This window comes from Eurytemora carolleeae, unplaced genomic scaffold (assembly GCF_000591075.1).
Source record: "Eurytemora carolleeae unplaced genomic scaffold, Eaff_2.0 scaffold211, whole genome shotgun sequence".
NCBI lineage: Eukaryota > Metazoa > Arthropoda > Copepoda > Calanoida > Temoridae > Eurytemora > Eurytemora carolleeae.
The window spans coordinates 330,924-356,490 of record NW_019396150.1 but is presented as its reverse complement, the minus strand read 5'-3'; the positions used below and the strand labels follow the sequence as shown (position 1 = coordinate 356,490).

At 32.8% G+C, this 25,567-nt stretch overlaps 1 protein-coding gene across 1 annotated transcript; it reads left to right on the top strand.

The window, feature by feature from the left end:
• The first annotated feature begins 7,105 nt into the window (after window positions 1-7,105).
• On the top strand, window positions 7,106-21,655 carry LOC111696519 (anti-sigma-I factor RsgI8-like). Its single transcript, XM_023466130.1, has 2 exons — window positions 7,106-7,578; window positions 21,400-21,655. The coding sequence occupies exons 1-2, from the start codon at window positions 7,106-7,108 to the stop codon at window positions 21,653-21,655; spliced, it is 729 nt and encodes a 242-aa protein (XP_023321898.1).
• Window positions 21,656-25,567: the final 3,912 nt, after the last annotated feature.

Genomic DNA, 25,567 nt, shown 5'->3' with positions numbered 1-25,567 from the left:
TAAGCTGTTCAGTGTATACCCTAACCGGTTCAGTGTTTACCCTAACCTGCTCAGTGTGTACCCTAACCTGTTCAGTGTATACCCTAACCTGCTCAGTGTTTACCCTAACCTGTTCAGTGTTTACCCTAACCTGCTCAGTGTTTACCCTAACCTGCTCAGTGTGTACTGTGTACCCTAACCTGAGCCCGAAATTTAAAAGTATCATTGAACGAAACTCCCGAGTTTCCTTTTTGGGGTCTTGGCAATTGTGTAGATTTTGATTTAAGAAATTTAAAAAAATGAAGAATATGAAGAAACTTAATAAAATAATATTTCACAACAAAAATATTGATATCCACAAAACTGCCTAACCCCATTCTTGAAACCCGGGTTTCAAAACTGGTTTTCATAACGATACCCTGTCTTAAGTTTTGGGCTCTGTTCAGTGTATACCCTAACCTGTTCATTGTATCCTAACCTGTTCAGTGTATACCCTAACCTGCTCAGTGTGTACCCTAACCTGTTCAGTGTATACCCTAACCCAAGGAGATATTGAATTGAAGGAGGGGGCGATGGGGTTTCCGTACACTTTGCTGTGACGTTTTTGGACTGCTGAAGAACTAGTTTTTGCGTAACAACATTTTTACATTTTTTCTTATAAAGAGATTTATATGGTACTGTTATGTACGTTTACAGTTCCTTTAAACACGTGACAAGTGTATTGATAAGACCTGAAGCCTGATAGGATGTACAGATGGACCATTAAAGGATTGTGGTCGAGAGGTGAGTGCAGGGTTGGAGATATATCTAACAATATAATTATATATAATCTATCTTGTTTTGACTGTTTTGACACTTATCGGATACAAACAACCCAAGAGAGTAGAAAAAAATCGAAAGGCACGGAATTGATTTACAATTTAATAGACGACTTTACAATCTAATTTTACAAATATGATTGATGAAACGATAATCACAAAAAAAAATATAAATCTTGCCGTTTCCATAATACTGCCTTTTTTGAGCATTTAAAATTGCGAGAGATATTTATGTAATATCGCCTGATTAACTGTCAACTAACTCCGGGTCTTTCTGATTATGACTGTATGAAATAATTTTTCACAACAACTATACAGTAAACGTCTCTAAAACAGTTCACCAGAAAGCTTTAATTAATTTTAAATATACATTCTTGTTTAATATAATCCTTCAATTCTAGATTTCCAACTTATTTATTGCTTAATTATGCCCCTGCAATTATTCCTATTCCCCCTCCCACTGTTCCAAACTGAATAAATTTATTTTTATTATAAAAGTTTTCTTTTTATGTGTTTTATTTTGGTGCAGGGTGGAAATAGATATTTAATCATTAGGGTCGCACCAACAATTTAAATTGAACTTTAAGTGAACCCCGAATCAAGGATCAGCATGACTGAATCACAATCGTACCATTTCCATCTTTATTTGAGCATAATTAGGAAGATTTCGGGATCTCCAGTGGAGTCAAAATCTTACTATACGAACTTCCGTAACTCGTTTTTTCTGTACTTAAAAGTGTTTAATTCTGTGAACTTCCCCCTTGCCCGCTCTGTTGCATAGCTCCACAATCTAAAGTTACAGAGTAACCTCAATTGCAAGGGGAAAAGTTCCATATTGTGTTTTTGTTCCAAACCTGACACTGAATTAAAAATGATTAGTTTTTGCTGAGACGAAAGTTTTAACGTGTAAATAGAGCAATTATTAGAAGAAAGTTTACTTAAAATCACGCTTCCAGTCCTTTTCCGTTCATCCAGAAAATAATTATACTTTGTAAATTTAAAAAAAATATATTTTATCTAGATAGATTTCCAGGAAAATTGTAACGAAATATCGAACATTTAAAATAAAATTCTTTAAAAATCTAAAATAATTGACATTGTTTACGAACTTTCTTGCATAGCAAATATTGAGACAATACCTCTGAAGGATATTTTAGTGGAAAAATGGTCTTTTCGTCAATCAAAAAACATGTCAAAAAAAGTTATAAATGTATTCGCGAATTCTTTTTTTATCTTCTAAGTATAACTGTTGTTAAAAACATAAAAGGATGTATGTAATGTATCTATGTCAAATGGAAAACAAATCTGTTATCAGATATGTAAAGATTTATAAATATAAAGAAACTGTTTATTTATTATAAAAACTGATTAAACTGAGATCTAAAAGAAATCTGAAATATAGATATTTAACATTAACTTTACAGACATTGCCCTTGAATAAGATGAAATGTTTTGGTAAACCCAGTTCTTCTAGAATTTAATTTAACCCTCTTAGTTGATGTTAAGCCTTGCGCTAATATTTTATTGGTTTTAGTTGTAACAACAAACACATACAACCATACTGTGATAGTATTAACACACCAAACTGTGATAGTATAAACACACCAAACTGTACTAATACAAACACACAAAGCTGTGATAGTATCAACACACCAAACTGTACTAATACAAACACACCAAACTGTAATAGTATAAACACACCAAACTGTGATAGTACAAACACACCAAACTGTGATAGTATAAACACACCAAACTGTGATAGTATAAACACACCAAACTGTACTAATACAAACACAACAAACTGTGATAGTATAAACACACCAAACTGTGATAGTACAAACATACCAAACTGTACCAATACAAACAGACTAAACTGTGATAGTACAAACAAACCAAACAAACATACAAACACACCAAACTGTGCCAATACAAACACACCCAACTTTAAATAGTACAAACATACCAAACTGTACCAATACAAACACACCAAACTGTGATAGTACAAACATACCAAACTGTACCAATACAAACACCAAACTATACTAATACAAACATACCAAACTGTAACAGTACAAACACAACAAACTGTAATAATACAAGCACACAAAAATATGATATTAAAAAACTGTACCCATACAAAACACCAAACTGTACCCATACAACCAATAAACTGTACTAATACACACTCACCAAACTGTACTTATACAAACACACCTAGCTGTAATAATACAAGCACACCAAACTGTGATAGTAAAAACACAACAAACTGTACCAATACAAACAAACCAAACTGTACCTATACAAACACCCCAAACTGTACTAATACAAACACACCAAACTGTACCAATATGAGATCATCAAACTGTACCAATTCAAACACACTAAACTGTAACAATGCGAACACACTAAACTGTAACAATACGAACACACTAAAGTGTACCAATATAAGTTACCAAACTGTACCATTTAATACACACTAAACTGTACCAATACGAACGTACTAAACTGTACCAATACAAACACACCAAACTGTACTAATACAAAGACACCAAACTGTACTAATACAAAAACGCCAAATTGTACCAATACTTACACACCAAACATGTATACCAATACAAACACACCAAACTATTTTATTACACACATGCAACAACTTGTATTCGAACAGACACCCATAAGCCATACGACACTAACACTACGTTTAGAAAGGCTTTAGAAATGCTGCCTATATTACACTTCTCGACTTCGGGTTTAAAAATATCATGATTTCCCTTTGCTGTAAAATTAATATTCTACTACTCAGTCCGGGAAACTTTATGATTATAATTTGGAAAATATGGAATTCATAACTTTTTAATTTGATTCTGTAGACTCATATTGGCAGGCGGACAATAGATTCTTTATATATACTATATATATAGAATGTATATATAGTATATACATATATATATATATATATATATATGTATTGGAAAATATGAAGGATGATCGAATGTATTTGAGAACAGGGAGTTCCAAAATAAACAGTGAATAAGGGCCAGAGACTAATTTAAAATCGACATCTTCAATAAATATTAAAAGCTTTGCGAAGCGCCCCGTTTTCTACTAACAAACTTAGAGTTTAAATGTTCCTTTTCTAGTACCCATTTTTCATCATAATTTTAAAACTTATTTACGCGAATTTTCCCGTTTAAATTGGTGCATTTTATTGGATACAAACAGACAGACAAGCGGCTAGGATGGGCTAGGAGGGTCAAGCGCTGCGGCTAGGACAGATTAGCGGACAGTTGGGTGTAAACAACGTGGGAGTAGGTCGGAATTGTAGGTTTCGCGCATATCATTATAAGATTTTTTCTCCGTTGAAAAAAAACTTGGAAACCATCAACTATATGATCATAAAATTTCTTTAAAGACTGACAAACTCAAATGTTCTAATTCCCATATCTTTGTAACCTGTGAAATTTTTAAATTAGATTATTTGATCTAACAGAATTAATAGTTGGAAATATCTAAAGTTTACAACATTAGGTTGCAAATATGTAGGACCACAGAGTGAACATTCTTTTAGAGATATTTCTAGTTGTCAGATCAATAAATTGATAGATTTGCTTAAACAATTAACATACTCTAGAACTTTAATTTTTTGTTAATCTGATTTTAATAACATTTAAGGAATTTTGGCGCAAATCTTTAAAAAATCACTCTTATTCGGGCCAACTTATTAGCTGGAGGATTTGAAATAAAAGGTGAAAAAGAAAAATTCAAGTAATTGTTTCGTGCTTTTCTCACATTTCCTTATTCTAAGTTCTTGCATAATTTTTCTGAAACAATAATATTTTCGATCCAGACAAATCTAAATTTTCGAGCAACTTTAAACCAGATATTTTCAAGCAACTTTAAACCAGATATTTTCAAGCAACTTTAAACCAGATATGTTCGAGCAACTTTAAACCAGATATTTTCAAGCAACTTTAAACCAGATATGTTCGAGCAATTTTAAGCCAGAAATTTTCGAGCAACTTTATACCAGATATTTTCGAGCTACTTTAAACCAGATATTTTCGAGCAACTTTAAAACAGATATTTTCGAGCATCTTTAAACCAGATATTTTCGAGCAACTTTAAACCAGATATTTTGAGCAACTTTAAACCAGATATTCTCGAGCAATTTTAAACCAGATATTTTCGAGCAACTTTAAACCAGATATTTTCGAGCAACTTTAAACCAGATATTTTCGAGCAACTTTAAACCAGATATTCTCGAGCAACTTTAAACCCGATATTTTCGAGCAACTTTAAATCAGATATTTTTGAGCAACTTTGAAACAGATATTTTCGAGCAACTTTAAACCAGTTACTTTTGAGCAACTTTAAACCAGATATTTTCGAGCAATTTTAAACCAGATATTTTCAAGCAAATTTAAACCAGATATTTTCGAGCAACTTTAAACCAGATATTTTCAAGCAACTTTAAACCAGATATGTTCGAGCAATTTTAAACCAGATATTTTCAAGCAACTTTAAACCAGATATTTTCGAGCAACTTTAAACCAGATATTTTCGAGCAACTTTAAACCAGATATTTTCAAGCAACTTTAAACCAGATATTTTCGAGCAACTTTAAACCAGATATTTTCGAGCAACTTTAAACCAGATATTTTTGAGCAACTTTAAACCAGATATTTTCGAGCAACTTTAAACCAGATATGATCAAGCAACTTTAAACCAGATATTTTTGAGCAACTTTAAAGCAGATATTTTCGAGAAACTTTAAACCAGATATTTTCGAGCAACTTTAAACCAGATATTTTCGAGCAACTTTAAACCAGATATTTTTAAGCAACTTTAAACCAGATATTTTCAAGCAACTTTAAAACAGATATTTTCGAGCAACTTTAAACCAGATATTTCGAGCAACTTTAAACTAAATTTTTTCGAGTAACTTTAAACCAGATATTTTCGAGCAACTTTAAACCAGATATTTCGAGCAACTTTAAACTAAATTTTTTCGAGTAACTTTAAACCAGATATTTTCAGGCAACTTTAAACCTGATATTTTCGAGCAACTTTAAACCAGATAATTTCGAGCAACTTTAAACCAGATATTTTCGAACAACTTTAAACCAGATATTTTCAGGCAACTTTAAACCTGATATTTTCGAGCATATGAAGTGCTGAGTAACTAGGCAATGGGAATGTATGTACTGCAATGAGCCTGCATAGTGTAAATATATAAAAACCCTCTGATATTCTCTATTCTACAACTTTGTAAATATTATTAAAAACTTTGATTGGAAAAGAAAGATCTATTAACATTATTCTTCATCTAGGCCTAGACTCAATCAGGAAAGAATAAAGAACAGACAAATGTAGAATTTAGCCTAGAGAATACTCATGAAACTTTAAAGCACAGATTACACAGTCAATAAAGTTTAAAGCATAGATTACACAGTTAGAACAATAATATTTAAAGTATAGATAATAATGATAGGACAAGAAACTATAAATTATAGATTAACCAGATAGGAAAATGAACTTTAAATTGTAGATTACACAGACAGAACAAGAAACTCTAAAGCAAAGACAACACAGATAACACCAACACCACAATTTTGTTTTAGAAATGGAAAATCTTCTTTTATGAGGTATGAGGGATATTAACGATTAATATAATAAAGATTGACAAAAAACTCCTGTAGCAGTGTGATTACTATCAAATTAATTTAGTAGGCAACAATTTTTAATATACAGTTTATAATAAAATAGGGAACAAAGAATTATATTTATTTTTGCCGGGGAGCCACAGGATAGTCTTACATGAGCCCCCAGGTTTAGCATAATAATTATAAAATCTTAAAATTTTTTGCATTGATGCATGATGGAGCAAAAAAAAGGGTTGGAGAACAGGATGCAGAGTAAAGGGTTGGAGAACAGGATGTAGAGAAAAGGGTTGGAGAACAGGATGCAGAGTAAAGGGTTGGAGAACAGGATGCAGAGTAAAGGGTTGAAGAACAGGATGCAGAGAAAAGGGTTGGAGAACAGGATGCAGAGTAAAGGTTTGGAGAACAGGATGCAGAGTAAAGGGTTGGAGAACAGGATGCAGAGTATAGGGTTGGAGAACAGGATGCAGAGAAAAGGGTTGGAGAACAGGATGCAGAGAAAATGGTTGGAGAACAGGATGCAGAGTAAAGGGTTGGAAAACAGGATGCAGAGAATATGGTCGGAAAGCAGGATGCAGAGAAAAGGGTTGGAGAGACGCAGCGAAAGGGTTGGAGAACAGGATGCAGAGTAAAGGGTTAGAGAACAGGATGCAGAGAAGTGGGAAGGAAAACAGGATGCAGAGAAAAGGTTTTGAGAACAGGATGCAGAGTAAAGTGTTAGAGAAATGGATCCAGAGAAAAGGGTCGGAGAACAGGATGCAGAGCAAAGGGTTAGAGAACAGGATGGAGAGTAAAGGGTTTGAGAACAGGATGCAGAGAAAAGGGTTGAAGAACAGGATGCAGAGTAAAGGGTTGGAGAACAGGATGCAGAGAAAAGGGTTGGAGAACAGGATGCAGAGTAAAGGGTTGGAGAACAGGATGCAGAGAAAAGGGTTGGAGAACAGGATGCAGAGTAAAGGGTTGGAGAACAGGATGCAGAGAAAAGGGTTAGAGAACAGGATGCAGAGAAGTGGGTTGGAAAACAGGATGCAGAGAAAAGGTTTGGCAAACAGGATGCAGAGAAAAGGGTTGGAGAACAGGATGCAGAGAAAAGGCTTGGAGAACAGAATGCAGAGTAAAAGGTGTCTATTTCACAATTACTCTCCTGTTTTGTCTTTAATGTATACTGAACATCTTACCTACAAGTCAGTTTGTTACTTCAAATATATGAAGTTTTAGTACAATTATATACTTTATTTTGAAGGTTAGCCCTTCCAGCTATTACTGAATTAATCTAATTGTAGAAAATGAAACTATTTTAAACAGGTTTGTAAGTTGAGGTTTTGTTTACACTATATATGGCTGCCAAGTTTAAATCTTTGATAGAGAATAGATTAAAGAGTCCTCAATCTATTGCAAGTTCAAGTATGAATTTTAATTTTTACAAAATTTAAGTTTTGTTGAAAAAAAGTTAATTCATTCAATTTTATATTTTTTTGAACAGTAATGAATTGTTCACCCTAGAATATATATATTATATGTACATATATATTTGTATATAACGAAGAAGGTAATAATTCCCTTTTAACATCCAATATCCACCATTAGCTAGAATATAATTAATTTTCTGTAGCAGAGCAAACCAGTTACAAGAAACTGAAGAATTATATTAAATGTATAGTTTATGTAATTATAAGTTTTACGTCTAGCCTAGATTAATTAAAATAACAGATAATTAATCTATGACGTCAGGTTTAAGACTTAATTACAATAGCTGATGCGAACAAAAATAAGTTTTGTTTTTGGATTTTGAAATTATTTTTAATTTTAATTTAAATCTAATGAATTTAGAAAGATATTTAAAATGTAGTATGATAAGCTGAACAGCGTAGATCTGAAAGGTTTCGGTTAACTTTAAAATTGTTTNTAGTTAAACAAACAAGAACAACGAAATACATTCTACCTGGATTCGGAATATTTTGAGGTTTGATGTTTCATTTAAAATTTTCCAAAATAAAGACAGTTTATGCTTAATACATACATTAAAGTGTAACAAAAAAGTATAAAAAAAGAAAATCCAAAAATCGAGTTATTTTATCAAAAACTGATTATTACACATTTTTTATTTCAATATATGGCCTTTTTTGTAAGAAATATATCTTATATTTATTTTTCTCGGCTTGGATTGAAATTTGTATTTTTGAAAAAAAAAAACTTTTTCTGATTTGGCGCATTTTTAATACTCACTGTTAAAATTGGTCAAATCCCGTTTCAATCAACGGAACAATAATAAATGGAGTGCAAGATATCTATTTATTATAAAAAGAATAATTCTGGCAGCCTCTCTTTTGTATCCTAAACATTTCATGCGCTCAGCCACTTCATTTACCTGTTTACGGTTCAACCGGCCTTGGATACTACATTAGTATCAGATATGGACAACTCACTTCGATCTAGCGCATTAAACCCTTTCATTTCCCTCTCTATGGTTTAAGCGGCCTTGGATACCTTTAGTATCAGATATGGACAACTTGCTCCGATTTAGCGCATTAAACCCCATTCAAAAGCTTTTCATTTCCTCTTCTACTGTTCAACTGGCCTTGGATACTACATTAGTATCAGATATGGACAACTTACTCCGATTTAGCGCATTAAACCCCATTTTAAACTGTATATGCAGTGAATTATGGATATTGATTTCAGTCACTGAAGCTAAGTGCCAACTCTAAACTTGTTACCCCTATTACAGTGTACAGTTATTCCTCCTGTACAATGAACCGTTATTTCTATGTGATAACGATGCTTTTTTCATTCATTCAAGTGTGGCCTGAAAAGACAGAAACGATAAAAATATAGAAAGAAAACGTAATAAAAAATTCTTTTGACTCTTGTAAGATCAGCAATTTCTGGCAGATCAATTTAACTTGTGTCTCTTGATTTCTCAGAAAATCACGAGAATTTCCTTTTCTAAAATTCTGGAGAGTTTATAAAAAATCATAAACATTAACGGGAGTGTTAAAAACTGAAATTAAATGAAATGATTAAATGATTTGCCGACGAATACTTTTCTATTTATGCTACAATATTTAATGTTAATATATTTTGAAACAACCGTTCTCCATAGACCGTTAAATTTTTCAAGCTATGCTGTCTTTAAACTCTGATTCTGTTAAAGATATATGTTCCAATTACTGTACTCGGCCTGCGATGCCCGGGTTATTCATAGGCACAGTCAGTCACGCCGTTTACCCGCGCTTGGCTTGTGACTTTGATAGCCCGCGGCATTACACATGGAATATCACAAATAAAAAAATCAGTCTTTGTCACCCAAGGGCTATACCCATGGATTTCATTCAAAAACATTCAGCCAATTTGGGTCTTCCCGCTGCCGTTTGACCAGATTTAATAAACATACAGATGGGCATCGTTTAAGTGAAGGAACGAACGAATTGGATCGATCAGAGAATTAAAAAACAGTTTTTTAAAACTAACAAAGAAAATTAATGATTTAAAATTGTTCCCAATCGTTTGTGTGTTATTGATAAGTCAGACTGTTAATGAATGATTTGTAAATCTGTAGTTCAAACAAACTTGATTTTTTTATACGAACTTTTTTTTTTGACCAAGCGAAAGGCTTTTTTCTACAGAACTTTTGAAAAGATATTTTATTTCTGAACGAACTATTTTTTTAACGAATATTTTAGTTTTAAACTTAGAAGAAAATTTTCAAGTTTTAAATTTGTCAAAATTTGTCAAAATTTGTCTAAAGTTTCTTAATTTTGCAGTATTTATAATTTAATGGGTTTCTATAAGGTCGGCTGGTCTATAGATCTTTTTCATCAATTATGTAGAACACCGTGGTGAGAAACTGGGTTAGAAGTCTAGTTCTTTATTCTTTAAACAAACAGAGAACTGACCATCTGGGAAATTAGTAGAATTGATCAGAGGAGTACAGGAACAATTAATGTATTGCACACTGCTCACAATATATATATATATTTGTATAAATATATATATATATTTATATAAATACTGGGTGTCTCAAGTGAAACACTGATCTACTTTATTTTATATTATTCTACAAACGTATATACTTTATCAGATAACTTAAGTGCCAAGTGTTGCCAGTGGAATTTTAAAAACATTTACAATTTTTTTTCCTCGTATTTTGAAAAAAATCAACTTATTTTAGCCTTTTTGACCCAAGGGGTACTCAAGGGTTTAATAAAAAAAATTCAGTTTGGCCAGCATATAGCAAACATATATATATAAATATGAGCGAAGAGCTTTATTACATAGATATTCCACTGATCAACTTAAGTTTGCTTCACTTTTTATTAAATATTAAATTATTGAGATTTACATATCTTTTCGAAATTTATTTTCAAGAATTTAGTTATCTTGTAGAATAACGCACCCTTCAATGCGTGGGCAAGGAAGTGTAAACTTCACATAGAAGCTTAACATTTTATTTTAAAATTATTTCAAGAAAAAAAAAAAATGGCTATTTTGACCCTACAGATATGATTCCAAAATAACTATAGAAAATCATAAAACAAGGATATACGTTGCGTTTGTAGATTTAGCAAAGGTTTAAAGGGTATTGTTGTGAATAGGACATTCACTTGAAATGTCAGGTTCTGAAATCCGGATTCAGGTCCAAAAATTCGGATTCAGGTTCTGAAATCCGGATCCAGGTCCAGGAATCCGGATTAAGTTTAAGCAGATTAAGTTTAAGCAGATTAAGTTTAAGGAGAATAAGTTTAAGCAGATTAAGTTTAAGAAGATTAAGTTTAAGGAGAATAAGTTTAAGAAGATTAAGTTTAAGGAGATTAATTTTAAGGAGATTAAGTTTAAGGAGATTAAGTTTAAGAAGATTAAGTTTAAGGAGATTAAGTTTAAGTTCCCATTTAAAATATTCTACCTCTATGAAAGTAATACAATAAGAATTGGTCAGAATATTAATTTGGAAAATTCTCCAAGGGTTTCTATTGAATAATAGAACAGTGTTCAGGGATGAGAACCCTTAATGTTGAAATAAAATCCTTTGTTTATCAGATTCAAAGAGATTAATACTAGGCAAGGGCAGTTACAATCTGGTATTTAAAACTAATTATTTATGGGTTAATTTTTCTAATATAAATAAAATATAAAAAAATTGTTAATATCTAAACCACAGAACAGAGATTAGAATAGGAAGATATTAAAACAATTATTCGGTATGAATTTTGTCAGTCCCTTTGAGCCTGAAAAGGAGTTTAAAATGTACAATTTATTTATTAAAAATCGTCCTTTGTAAAGTAAATACGTGCAGACTGCTGAATTGTTAATCTTTTTTGCTTAAGACTGCAGTTAATATCTTGCTTTACATTAATTTTACTATTTTAAATAATTAAGCAAGACTGCGTAGGGGAGTTTGGGGTTGCATAACAACCATTGTTATTAATAAAATTTCACCTTCAGTAAAAAGATTATTTTCAGATTCATGCATAGTTCTATATTATTCAGGTAATAATTTCAATTATTTATTTTTTCTCAAAATTTCGATTTTCATAAATTAATGCAGATTACATTCCGACTGTCCCAAAAAGCAAAACAATTAGGAGACGACTTTAGCAAGGGGACTCTAGGATTAAGAGGGGGGGTAGGTAAATAACATTTTTTTCACTCCCCCCCCCCCCACTCCTTGTCAGGGCTTTAGAAAATGAAAATATCTCTCTTATTATTACTCAGCTATCGAGCTAGGTTGAACCAGTGAAGAAAAAAATTGCAGATTTGAAAATATCAAAATATTTCTTTCTTCAAAATCTGATCACATACTGATAATTTAGTAAACTTTTTCCTATAAAAAGATGTCCCAGGCCCCGAAAGGTTATATTGTGGAAGACGATACCTGGCCGCCTAAAACAAGTTCCACAAGATTCACCGGAATGAGATTGAACGGATACGAGGCATTGTACTTTCTGTCTGACGCGTGTGATCTTAATATTGACACATTTCTGAACCCTCTAGTAAAAGTTATAAGAAAAATATATATACTGGAAGTTACTTTATGCATTTCATGAGAGATTGACCTCACGTCCTCTATAATATAGCACAAATGTGTGATTTTTCCAGCTAATTCCTCTCTATACTATATATTCTCTTTGATCAAAACTAAATTTCCGAAAATTTTAAAATGTTGTCATTTCAAATCAGTAAAATGTACAAAACTATACCGATATCTAACCCTTTTCTGTTTAAATATGGAGAGTATCAAGTGTATTTAATGGGCTGAGAAATTCAAATTTATTTCAAGACCATCCCCAGACAATATTTGCATTTTTAACCAATTTAGGCCCCAAAATAAACTAAAATCTAGTCTAGCAAAATTAGAAGTTTTCAAGTAACAAGATTTAATATCTAGAGAGAAATAAACTGAAAATAGATTTTAATCATTTAAAAATTTTTTATGTTGTTTGTTTGCTCTTTCTCACTTAATGGTAAATTTAATTGCTATAAAGTAATATTGTTCTATAATTTTAGTTTAGCTGTATATACATTATTATACATAAACTCAAGGTATTATAAAGTTTTGTTAGTTCACCTTAGTTTCTAAACAATATTTTTAATATTTCTGAAAAATGTTTTTTAAATGAAAAGAAATTAAGCTGGGTTGATAGGACAATATGATTTTCATAAGTAATTTAAAAACATTGAATTTATATGCAATATGCAATATGCATGTACAAAATATTCTCTAATGGTCTAGAAAATAAAGACGTACTCACAAAACTTGCATTTCTGACTAGCTCAGGGCAATAGCGTAGTCTAGGAAAAAGCTAGTATGCCATTTCATCAATGGATATGCACAATTCACATTTTTTTACGTATGTATCTAAAGTCTACAACATTGGGTTGCAAGGATAGGGATTAGAAAATCCGAGTTTGTGACATAAAACTTAAATCCTTTTGTATAGATGGATTGATGTTTATTATACTCTCTAACGGGCTAAAAAAACTTCAAGACAATTCAGACAAAACTTGCATTTCTGACTAGCTCAGGGAAATAGCGTAGTCTAGGAAAAAGCATCTTTTTAACAATTTAAAACTTTCTTTGTAAATTAAAGATATTGTCTATATTTGGCGCAATAACACCCCAACTTCTACAAAGAACACACATACTTTATTACTTTCATTAATAAGATGTCAGTTGCAGACGGTTTCAACATTTTCTTCCAAATCTCAACAGTTGATCATTTATCAACTGGTGTAAACCCGATGCAGAAATAAAGGGGTTTAAGAAATTTCATTTAAATTGAACTGCCTTTCTCCGGGGAGCTAAAGGATAATATTTCTTTCTTGAAAATTGTTTTGTGACAGAGATGGATTAACATGGAGGAAGAACTGACGCTGAAACCTAAATATATACACAATATATATATATAAATAAACTATGCTTTAAGAAGGCATGGACGCCTACTTCTCTAATTACCGTTTTTGCTTCTAAATGTCGCTATAAAAAAATCAACAAGAACATCAATTTGCTTAAAAAATTAAAATGTTCATTCTGTTTAGGATAAATAAAGGGCAGTGGAAATCATTTTCGGGAATAATGATGTATACGAAACATAAGGTATAATTATAGGCCAAATGTGTACGGAACATAAGGTGCAATTATAGGCCAAATGTGTACGGAACATAAGGTGTAATTATAGGCCAAATGTTTCGGAACATAAGGTGTAATTATAGGCCAAATGTGTACGCAACGTAAGGTGTAATTATAGGCCAAATGTGTACGGAACATAAGGTGTAATTATAGGCCAAATATGTAAGGAACATAAGGTGTAATTATAGGCCAAATGTGTACAGAACATAAGGTGCAATTGTAGGCCAAATGTGTACGAAACATAAGGTGTAATTATAGGCCAAATGTGTACGCAACATAAGGTGTAATTATAGGCCAAATGTGTACGAAACATAAGGTGTAATTATAGGCCAAATGTGTACGAAACCTAAGGTGTAATTATAGGCCAAATGTGTACGAAACCTAAGGTGTAATTATAGGCCAAATGTGACGGAACATAAGGTGTAATTATATGCCAAATGTGTACGCAACGTAAGGTGTAATTATAGGCCAAATGTGTACGGAACATAAGGTGTAATTATAGGCCAAATGTGTACGGAACATAAGGTGTAATTATAGGCCAAATGTGTACGGAACATAAGGTGCAATTGTAGGCCAAATGTGTACGAAACCTAAGTCGTAATTATAGGCCAAATGTGTACGAAACCTAAGGGGTAATTATAGGCCAAATGTGTACAGAACATTGCTGTCTGTTATGTAGTTTCTGAAATAAAGAAACAAAGGAACTAAGTTTTTGCCACAAACTCTAATTTTCTAATTCCTTATCTAAATTATTTTAAGCTATAAATTTTGTAATATCAAATAATCTAAATATATCAAAGGTTTACATCATAAGGTTGCAAATATACAGGGAATGGGAAATTTCTTTAGAATTTCGAATATTAAGATACATGTTTTTAACTATCTAACTTTCACAGTAAATTCAATCTTCATTTTCAATATGGAACAAATTATACAGGGAATACAACAAAATACTTTCACACTAGACAATAAAGTTAAAGGTTTCTTTATAGTGGATCAAAATATAAAAAGTCATAATGAATGTTTGTTTTAATTCGAATCTAATAATTAATTATATTAAATACTTTAATTTTCCATGATTAATGTTTGCGTTGATATCTTTATAATGTTTGCCAGCCAGTTAATTAATTATTTAACGACCATTAGCACCTCAAATCCCTTTTTAATTGACAAAATGAATTCATTTTATTTTCCCTAAGCACATAATTTAGAATTTATCCCCCCGTTAAATTACATTTACAATCCTCGATAGTTCAACAAAAAAATTTATCCTTGAACCTTCATTTTTGACTTTTTCATCACGAAAAATGTTTATCTCTAACAATTTCCGTCTGTCTGGCGATGGGCAACAATAAATTCGTTTTACAGAAACTTTTAACATTTTTAAACTTATAGACGTTTTACGACAACCTGTGAAGGGTCCAACGATTTCAAATTGTATTCTGTAGAAATTTGCTTATATCAGACATGCAAATTTGTTATCCTAGGTGAAAGTATAAGGCCAAAACGAACCAAAAACTATTGTTTTTAAAACCCCAAAACAATCATTTTCAAGCGTTTATAAATACCACATTTGTTTTTCCAAAAAATATAAACCATTTATATATCTTAATATAAACCACTTATAGATCTAATTATAAACCACTTATAGACCTTATCTTAAATATTGTTTTTTTTTTTTATAAATTAGCATACGAGGTGTCACAATTAAAGCAGAGAAGTTTAGAGGCGAATAAGAGATTTGATTTTTGATGAAGGATAGTGATACCTAGTAAAAGAGCTGTACAATTCCAGTAAACAAACAAGGTAGAGTAAAGTACGTTTATTGGTTATAGTCAAGCTTAACAGCCTATTTTTAGGAGAAATACCTATAACTCACTATAGTTAAACACAAATTGTTTAAAAAAACATACTGTTCTGGGACATTAAGAAACCGAAGAAAAAAAATAGAAATGATTCATTGGTGCTTCAGATACACAGGTTGCTTTAAATTATATCAAATTACTATATTTGGTCCTATCTTTTACTTAGGTTGGTTATATATTGCGTCATTTGGTTAAACTTAATCATTTAACACTCCTTTAAGCTGGTACAGTAAAAATGTTTAATAAAACACTATTTTGCATGAGTCTTTTTAAATTAAAATAAGTTTCAAATCAGAAACACTTTTAGTTTACAAAAAAATTCCAGCAAAGTTTATGATTTTATCTCCGGTTGAAGGGTTCAAATTTTTTTGAATTCAGCAAATATAGTGGTTTTAGGGTTTTAGTTGTTTTTTCTTTGTTCTGACCCACTGTGCGTTTTCTCTAAATGTTCCAGTTCTGACCCACTGTGCGTTGTCTCTAAATATTCCTAGTTCTGACCCACTGTGAGTTGTCTCTAAATGTTCCTAGTTCTGACCCACTGTGCGTTTCTAAATGTTCCTAGTTCTGACCCACTGTGCGTTGTCCCTAAATGTGCCTAGTTCTGACCCACTGTGCGTTGTCTCTAAATATTCCTAGTTCTGACCCACTGTGAGTTGTCTCTAAATGTTCCTAGTTCTGACCCACTGTGCGTTGTCTCTAAATGTTCCTAGTTCTGACCCACTGTGCGTTGTCCCTAAATGTGCCTAGTTCTGAATCACTGTGCGTTGTCTCTAAATGTTCCTAGTTCTGACCCACTGTGCGTTGTCTCTAAATGTTCCAGTTCTGACCCACTGTGAGTTCTCTCTAAATGTTCTAGTTCTGACCCACTGTGCGTTGTCTCTAAATGTTCCAGTTCTGACCCACTGTGAGTTCTCTCTAAATGTTCTAGTTCTGACCCACTATGCGTTGTCTCTAAATGTTCCAGTTCTGATCCACTGTGCGTTGTCTCTAAATGTTCCTAGTTCTGACCCACTGTGCGTTGTCTGTAAATGTTCCTAATTCTGACCCACTGTGCGTTGTCTCTAAATGTTCCTCCCCCACAGTGGGTTATTAGAGGAGGATCAGCCAAAAATAAATTTATTCCATAAACTTCTTATTTATGTCAAAAAAGGCTTGGCTGCTTAAGAATTTTTTTTGAGAGAAGTCTTAAAGTTGTTTAAATCCCGCTATTAAAATAGGAGTTTTCAACACGCTACTCTGACTAAATCAAGGATTTGGGGTGCTGCTGGAGCCCGTAAATATTTTCTACAAGGCTGTTAGAATCTATTTACATATTTAGATTATACCAAAACCCCTGTGCTTTCTTGCGCTTTTAGTATAAAATATATATTTATCTTCCAAAATAGCTCGCTGTAACAAAGACGACATCTAAGTATATTGCGGGATTACAGGATCCACTCAAGGATAAATTTATAAACAGGAAAAATGATTATGAATTAAAATTATTATAAACCAATGCAAGCTACAATTGATATAGTGTTTGTAAATGAAAAGATTATCAGAATATATTCATTTTGTCCATTCTCAACATGAAACAGGACACCATAAAATACCCCTTAAAATACCCCACCGTGCCTCAGCTGTGCCTCAGATATTTACATCTACTGAAAACTATAAAAATAAAAATAATTTCCTGGGTAAAATAACTTTGCAGAATTGCTATTATATTCACCCCTCAATCAATTTGTAGAATTCAGAATAAGATTTAATTACGTTTTATGCTTTTAACGTTTAAAGGTTTAAGATGGATTCTTAAATATTTAAATGAGGTTATTTAGAATATATTTTTTCTTTCTTGTGATAGATTTCTGATTTTAATTCATCTCTTTGAATATAATTACTCGTTTTGAACTAGAGCTTAAGAGAATCATTGAAAGCAGTTGGTGAAGTAAAATCCAAATTTACATAAATTGATTTGTTTGGAATTAAATTGACTTTTTTTACAATCCGAGTTGAATGTTTCAACTTTCTGAAATTGTATGGACGCAACGTTCTTCAGTATGAGTAGTTTTTAATAATTTTTTCCTTAGAGACGCAACAGATTGAAGGAAGATAAGAAGCGATCAAAAGCGCTTATTTTTCACCGTAAGCCTACCCTCTTTCATTTTTTCGCGAACACTCCCTTTAAACTCAACCTTTACAAGACCAACATTTTACGCCGATATCATTATCATTATCAAAATTTGCCTCAACCTTGAAAATCCGATTTCAAAAGAGTCTGTAGAGTGTAGACCTTATTCTCTTTTAAAGAACACCTAGTATAGATAATTAATTAAATATTAAATATGTACACACACCAAATATACCAAATATATCACATGTATGTACTAAACTAAATTCCTAATTGCTATTGGTTATTGGATTCGCATCAATACACCCATAAAGGATGGAAACATACCTCTGCTTAATTGCAAATAGATTTTCAAAAATGGCAGGTTACTTCTACTTCTATAGTTTTTTTAAAAATAATATGTTCAATTGATTGTTGCCCGTAAAAGATGCGTTTGCATTCAACACTATGTTTTTCTCTAAAGGAATTGAGTTTTTGTCACAAACTCTGATTTTCTAATTTCAATATCGTTGCAACCCAATGTCGTAGACCTTTATTATTTAAAACTATGAATGATGTTAGATTAAATAATGTAAGTTTGAAATATTAAAGGTTTAAATCATCAGGTTGCAAAGATATAAGGATTACAAAAATTGAATTTGTGGGAAAGACTCAATTCCTTTGACATAGAGCAATTGTTACTTTGGGACTGATGTATTTATACGCATTTTTTATTGAGATGTATAAGACCAGCTCAAATAAAACCTAGTTAAAATGTATCCAAATAAAAAAGTTATTTTTTGTTTACATTTACCAATAATATTTAATGTATTAGCTAAAAGAAATGTCGTCAGTTATGCTAATCAGAACTATATGATCGCCACAGGCTACTTGGACTGAAATTTGCGATTCATTCCCCTCCAAATATCTGAAAAAAGACAGTGAGAAAAGGGGTAGCAGAGCCTTTTTTTTAATTTTCGGTTTTAAAGTACCCTTTTTAAAGGACGGATAGATTTTCACATATTAATCCCAAACCCTGGGAGCAACTCCAACATCCTGAGAGCACCCAACCCTCCCTCCTTAGCTAGTGCCGTAAATAAGTTTTCCAGTTTCCCTATGCGTTATGGACTCAGTAGAGGAATATAGGCACAGCCGGATATACAATTTTTCGCTCATTGTTGTGTGTTAAGCATAAAAACATGAGAAAACATCAACCGATGAAATTTATTCAATCACATACTATGGATGAATAAGAATGAAAGACACGAATCTGGAATGCAGAATAATCTTATATTTGCATCTCGACTGCAAATGCGAGCAAATGCACATTTACTTCCTGATGCAAATCCGCAAATAAAATTTCAACGAGGACATATCTTGTGAATAATATAGCATAAAAAAGTTCACACAGTCAATATTTCTAAAGAAATCTGTTTTATTCTCTCTTACAGTCTTGCTGCCTGGTAGTTATACTCACGGCAGTTACACTGTATGACGGCATATAGGGCAGGGACGGATATAGGGGTGAGCCATGGCCATGGGGCAAAGACTCAAAACTGAAAAATTGCTCCTCCCTAAAGCATGGGGGGGGGGGGGCGCTACAAAGAAATGGAGAGAAGATTAGAATTTTCTCACCCCTAGTAAATTTCTGCAATTGGAAATTGCAGTACCGTTTTGTTTCCAACGCAAGTGGATTTTACTTGCGCGCAATTCCTTAATAATTGCGCGCAATAAACGCAACTTTCTTGTGTTTGCGTTTCAATAAATTTGTCAGTCACAGTTCAAACTTATTGATTTTTAGATGGAAAAGCCTTTACAAAGCAATTCCGTTGTACGCAATTCCGCGCAATTCCGCGAATATCTAATTGCTTCCTTGTTTGCAATTATAGCACAATTCCGTGCAATGAAATTCCGGTTGGAAACCCTAGCTTTATATTGAATGATAAAATAAACAAAATTTTCTCAACGGAATTAAGTCTTTGCCACAAACTTAATTTTCGAAATACTTATATCTTTGCAACCTAATGATTTAAAACTTTGATATTTTTAACTTAGATCAATTTATTTTACAGGATAAAAGTTTGAAATATCTACAACATTTGGTTGCAATGATACAGGGATTGGAAAATCAGAGTTTGTGACAAAGACTCAATTCCTATCGAATTTCCCATTTTTCTCTGATTGATATTTGATTAATTTGGCATCATTCTTAACAGGTATATCTGGGCACTTCCTTCATTTTTAAAATCTATCGTTCCATGTTCGATAACGAGGCCTGAGTCCGAATTAAATGAATTTGAGCCGCGTCTCAAATCTGCGTAAAACCGGTTTTAATTAAGCGCCGGCTTGAATCTTGAAAAACTGATTACAATTTTGAGTGGAACCAACCATATTTGAGCCCTGGCTTAAATTTTAGCCGCAGCTCAAATTCTTTAAATTCAGCCTATGGCTGGTTTGATCCTTTCAAAATAGTTTCGTTCCATTAATTATATTAACAATATTACAACGTTTTTTAATGTTTCGGCCATTAGCAACGCGACGGTGGATAGTTAACAAGTGGTTGATTGTTAACGATGGTTAATCGTTAATGATGGTTGATAGTAAACGATGTACCATGTACCGCTGGTTCAACCAGTTCTCTTGTGCGCCTGCTTATTCTAAAGGGATGTGGTTCAACTTAGTCTACGCAGATTAACTATCTCTCCTATAGATTAAACCTGTGCCCTGGTCAGTGTTGTTTGATAATATTATATAGCTAATAATCGAGACTCTTTTTCAGCCATCCAGCACATCAGTTCGCCACCTTGTACATTCTATTCATGTTATGAAAAATATATTAATTACCAATGGATTATTTTCTTGTTAATGTATAATTTGTTTTAAAGACTGTATTATGAGATCTACGTTGTAAACCGCAATCCTGCAAATTGTATATCTCCTGCCACTTTAATATGTTAACATGTTATTGTGCAATAAATATTACTTACTTACTACTTACTTATAGCCTGGATGTTGTAACAAAGGCCGAAATTACCTTCTCTCCTTCACCTTTATAATCTAGAGGAGAAATTTGCCAGATATCGGGGAAATAATAAACTTTGGCCTGATCAAATTATAGAAGAAGAAACATGTTTTCAATATAAATAGGTTTATAATATTAGATATATTCTTATAACAAACCCAAAAGCCATGGACCAGGCCTTCACCTAAATTCAATTTTAAATATACAAAGTTAGCATCTCATGTTACTTTATCTGGGATAATTTGTTTTTGTACATTATATAATAGTAAAACTATAAAATAGTAACGAAATGAAGCACTATGCTTAAAAAAAACAATTTTGAATACTATGTATAAAAAGGCTCAAATGTCCTGGGATTCCTGGTCCTGGGTTCCCTGATCCTGGGTTTCCTGATCCTGGGTTTTCTGATCCTGGGTTTCCTGATCCTGGGTTTTCTGATCCTGGGTTTCCTGATCCAGGGTTTCCTGATCCTGGGTTTCCTAATCATGGGTTTCCTGATCCAGGGTTTCCTGATCCTGGGTTTCCTGATCCAGGGTTTCCTGATCCTGGGTTTCCTGATCCAGGGTTTTCTGATCCTGGGTTTCCTGATATCTGATATGTACCCTATCTGAAGTTACAGGATCAGCCGTGTACTGGTCAAGGTTCTTTAATAAGGTTGGTTACTCTGGATGCACTCCAATGTACGTAAAATGTCGTCTCCTCATATGACGTCACTCTCACCACAATAATCAGTGACATCAGACGAGGTTTTATCTATTTATCTCAGGAGACGACATTTTTAGTATCAGGCAAGTTTATAGGGGAAGACCAATGGAGAGTAAACAAAGGTAAGGGGGGGGGAGGCTCATTCAATCTTTTGGAATCCTTGTTTAGTTTAAAGAAATTGATAACTTGCCTCAAAGTTAGGGTTTCCAGTAAAAAAGGAAAATCGTTTTGGGAAAACTTTGCATTTTTTCGCATTTTGTTCGCTCGCGAAATTTTGCTTTAATCCGATTTGCGAAAAAATGCGAAATTTGTGCGAGATAGGAAATGCGAAAATGCAAAAAAACGAAAGTTTTGCAAAAAAATGTATATTCTCTATAGCTTTGGAACCTAATAAATATAAGGATTATCAAATTAAATTTTGTGGCATAGACTCCTTTGCAGCCGGTGATATTTCAAAATATAAATTCTGATATATCAAATGTTTAATTATTTGAAAGTTAAAGGCGTAGATCATTAAAGTCGGCGATTTAAAAAATCTAAAAAAACGACTCAGTCGTTGGGCCTTATTTACGGCTTGAGCTTTTGGATTTAAATTACATCTAATTCTCCACAGAGGTGTTCCGAAAACCAGTTTAACATTGTATTAGGCGGATTTTCATGCTTGGAATTGGCGCATTTCAGGTTTTGATGAGAACAAGACTCAACATTAAGCATTATTCTCCACAAAAACCAACCATGGTTGGGTTTATTTTCATTGGGCCTAATTCTGTAAGTCGAGCCTAAGATCTCGTAACTATCAATCACGTGACACAAGCTAGCTGTCGTCAGAGTTGGGTCTTAAAGCTGGGTTTAAGGAATTACGACCCAAGCGGAAGCTGTTAAATCACGGCCTCAGGTTGCAAAGATAAAGGGATAATAAAGATTTAGTTAGAGCTGTGTAATCAATCTGTCTAGGGGTTCATGAGTTATGATCTGACATCCTTACAAACAGACAGACAAATAGAGATAATTACTCTATATAAATGATAAATACAAGATCTCAGTCCTTGTTTTAATCCAAATACATTAATGAAAGGCTGAAACAGTTAAATGCTCATTCCATTTTGTTCTCTTATAGAACTGGGGATTGAGGTTAAGGCAATTTAATCTACAATTCTAATTTATTCTAACAGAACCTTCTTAACATCAGTTATACTCAACTTAAAGGATTAAGGAAATAGGGCCGGTAAACTGCTCCACGCTAAACTAAAGGTACTGGTTAATAGGGCCGGTAAACTGCTCCACGCTAAACTAAAGGTACTGGTAAAAAGTCCAGTGATTTTTAACTTTAGCACCGATTTTTACCCATTAAATGTATATATTTAGTATTTGCTCTCTATTTTAAATTTTTCAGTTTATAAGATCTGTGACGTAATTTTTGACAGATTTTGAATTTGAGAGATCCAAAGACTGAAAATAGTCCAATGCAGAGACAGGATAAACTTCGTTGTTGTTAGTTTCACGTGGCTCGCTTTATAGTGTTTAAACAAATTAGGAAGATCAATTACTTGATTCGAAATTTAAGAAAGTTCATTGCTTTTATTAATCTTTGTTTTCCATAGTTAAATTGGACTTTCTCGTTAATCTATAAAAAAAGGTTTTTCGCTCATTTACATTTGTATAATGTTAGCTATAGCTGACCAAATGGCTGGACCGAGTTGGCTGACATTTTTTGAGGGAACCCTTGAGCACCCCAGGGGTAACAAAGGATAAATATCGAATACAAAATGTCTTCAAAAATCTATTTTTTTAAATTTGATTTTCAATTTTAAATTCCACGGGCAACGCCGGGTACTTCAGCTAGTAGTTACTAATACTTTAACAGCTCTAGCTGCTGATGGTCCTCGTTAACTATCTTTAACCTACAACTAATACCCTAATAACCTACAAAACATCATAAATAGATAAAAACGTGGAAAAGAATGATTTGCACGCTTAAACAATACCAGGCTGCCGTATAACGAACGTTCAAAAACTAGTTTCTAAATCCAAAAACTAATAAGAAGGCTCCCATTTCTGTTCCTTTTCTCAAATGTGGAGGTGCCAAAACTTTAAGATTTTAAAATTTCTAAATTAAAATGTGGAATGGTTTTTGTACTCTATACCTGGGATTAACATTAACCTGAAACCTACAGGGACAAAAAGATTCCTCTCATTTTTCTCTTCTGTGCAGAACCTGGAATTGAAAATGTCAAATTTCCCGAGTAAGAATGTAAGAGTAAGAATGGCTTCTCAACATGAAATAAACATATTTGTGCCAGGCTTAAATTCCCAGAAAATGTACTAGGCAAACCTTTTCGAAAACTTTCAAAAACCATGAGTTATTGATGCCGTTATGGACGTTTAATTAGTAATTGCAAATTTTTAAGGGAAATATATCTTAATATGTTCAGAATATCTATTTATACGTTGCTTGTCTATTTGTCTGTTTGTATCCAATAAACGTAAAACTGCTAAACTTTTCACTTTTAACTTTGTTTTCACAACTAGCATAACCCCAGGAAAGGTTTATGACTGCTTAAAGTTGAACAATTTTTCCTGTAAAAAATTTCGACATCTTTCATCTATTACTACAAATAATTTTCAATAATAATAACCAAATTCCATGTTTTACATTCCAGGGAGGGGGGGGGGGGGGGTTGAATTTTGGCAAGATGGGGATTACACCTTTTTTAATTATTTCCCCCACCTGGAAAATATCTTAAGCCTCCCCCTCCCATGACATTGACCACCACCAAATATTCATTATGAATTAAATTCATCCTTAGGTCTGCATAAAATGCAAATCAATACTTGATCTTGAGAATAACAATTCAAAAGTTTGGACAGTGAAGAATTTTTAAGCTTTGCTCAGACATTTCAAAGTTCTGCAAAGCATTCATCAGGTTGCAAAGATAAATGAATTACAATATTTGTGTTTGTGTCAAAGAAAAGACTCAATTCCTTATTAGGTTAAAAGCAAACAGTAACTTATTATATACGTGTATTTCGTTAATTAGATAATTGGAAAATTCACTGACGTGTGCCCAGCAGTAATCCAATACTAGAACCCTCCCCCCTTCCCCCCCACACACTGAACCAGACAGAAAGAATAGGTCAAATTTATGCAACAGTACTGGTATGACTTTGTAACCTCGTAGCTCTTCTAGTTTTAATTGTATAAGTAAACGAATTGAGTCTTTGTCACAAACTCTAATTTTCTAATCCCTTTATCTTTCCTACACAATGTTGTAGACCTTATATTTCAAACTATGAATTCTGTCAGATCAAATACTCTAAGTTTGAAATGTTAAGTGTTTAAATCATCAGGTTTTAAAGATATAGGGATTAGAAAATATAAGTTTGTGGCAAAGACTCAATTCCTTTATCAGGTTACATATTAGAAATTTAAAACATTTCTATATTCTTCTCAATAGTTCTTCAATAATAGGAGTTATGAGGGAGTCACGGAAGTTCGTAGTAAGATTTTGACTCCACTGGAGACCACAGGAGGGAATTCTTTTTCACTGGAGGGGTTTGAAAAAATGCTTTCTATAATTCAAAACTTTACGCAGGGTGATTAACATTCCACTGGAGGTATTCAGTTATCCTTCCTAGGGGTTTATAATTCCACTGGAGGGATTCAGATATATTTCCTAGGGGTTTATAATTCCACTGGAGGGATTCAGTTATCCTTCCAAGGGGTTTATAATTCCACTGGAGGGATTCAATTATCCTTCCTGGGGGTTTATAATTCCACTGGAGGGATTCAGTTATCCTTCCA

What these genes read in the sequence shown, in the direction of transcription:
- LOC111696519 (XM_023466130.1), top strand. Translation starts at nt 7,106, where the DNA reads ATGCAGAGAAGTGGGAAGGAAAACAGGATGCAGAGAAAAGGTTTTGAG. An exon ending in AACAGAATGCAGAGTAAAAG is followed by an intron (nt 7,579 to 21,399) that starts GTGTCTATTTCA and finishes ATGTATAAAAAG; the next exon opens with GCTCAAATGTCCTGGGATTC.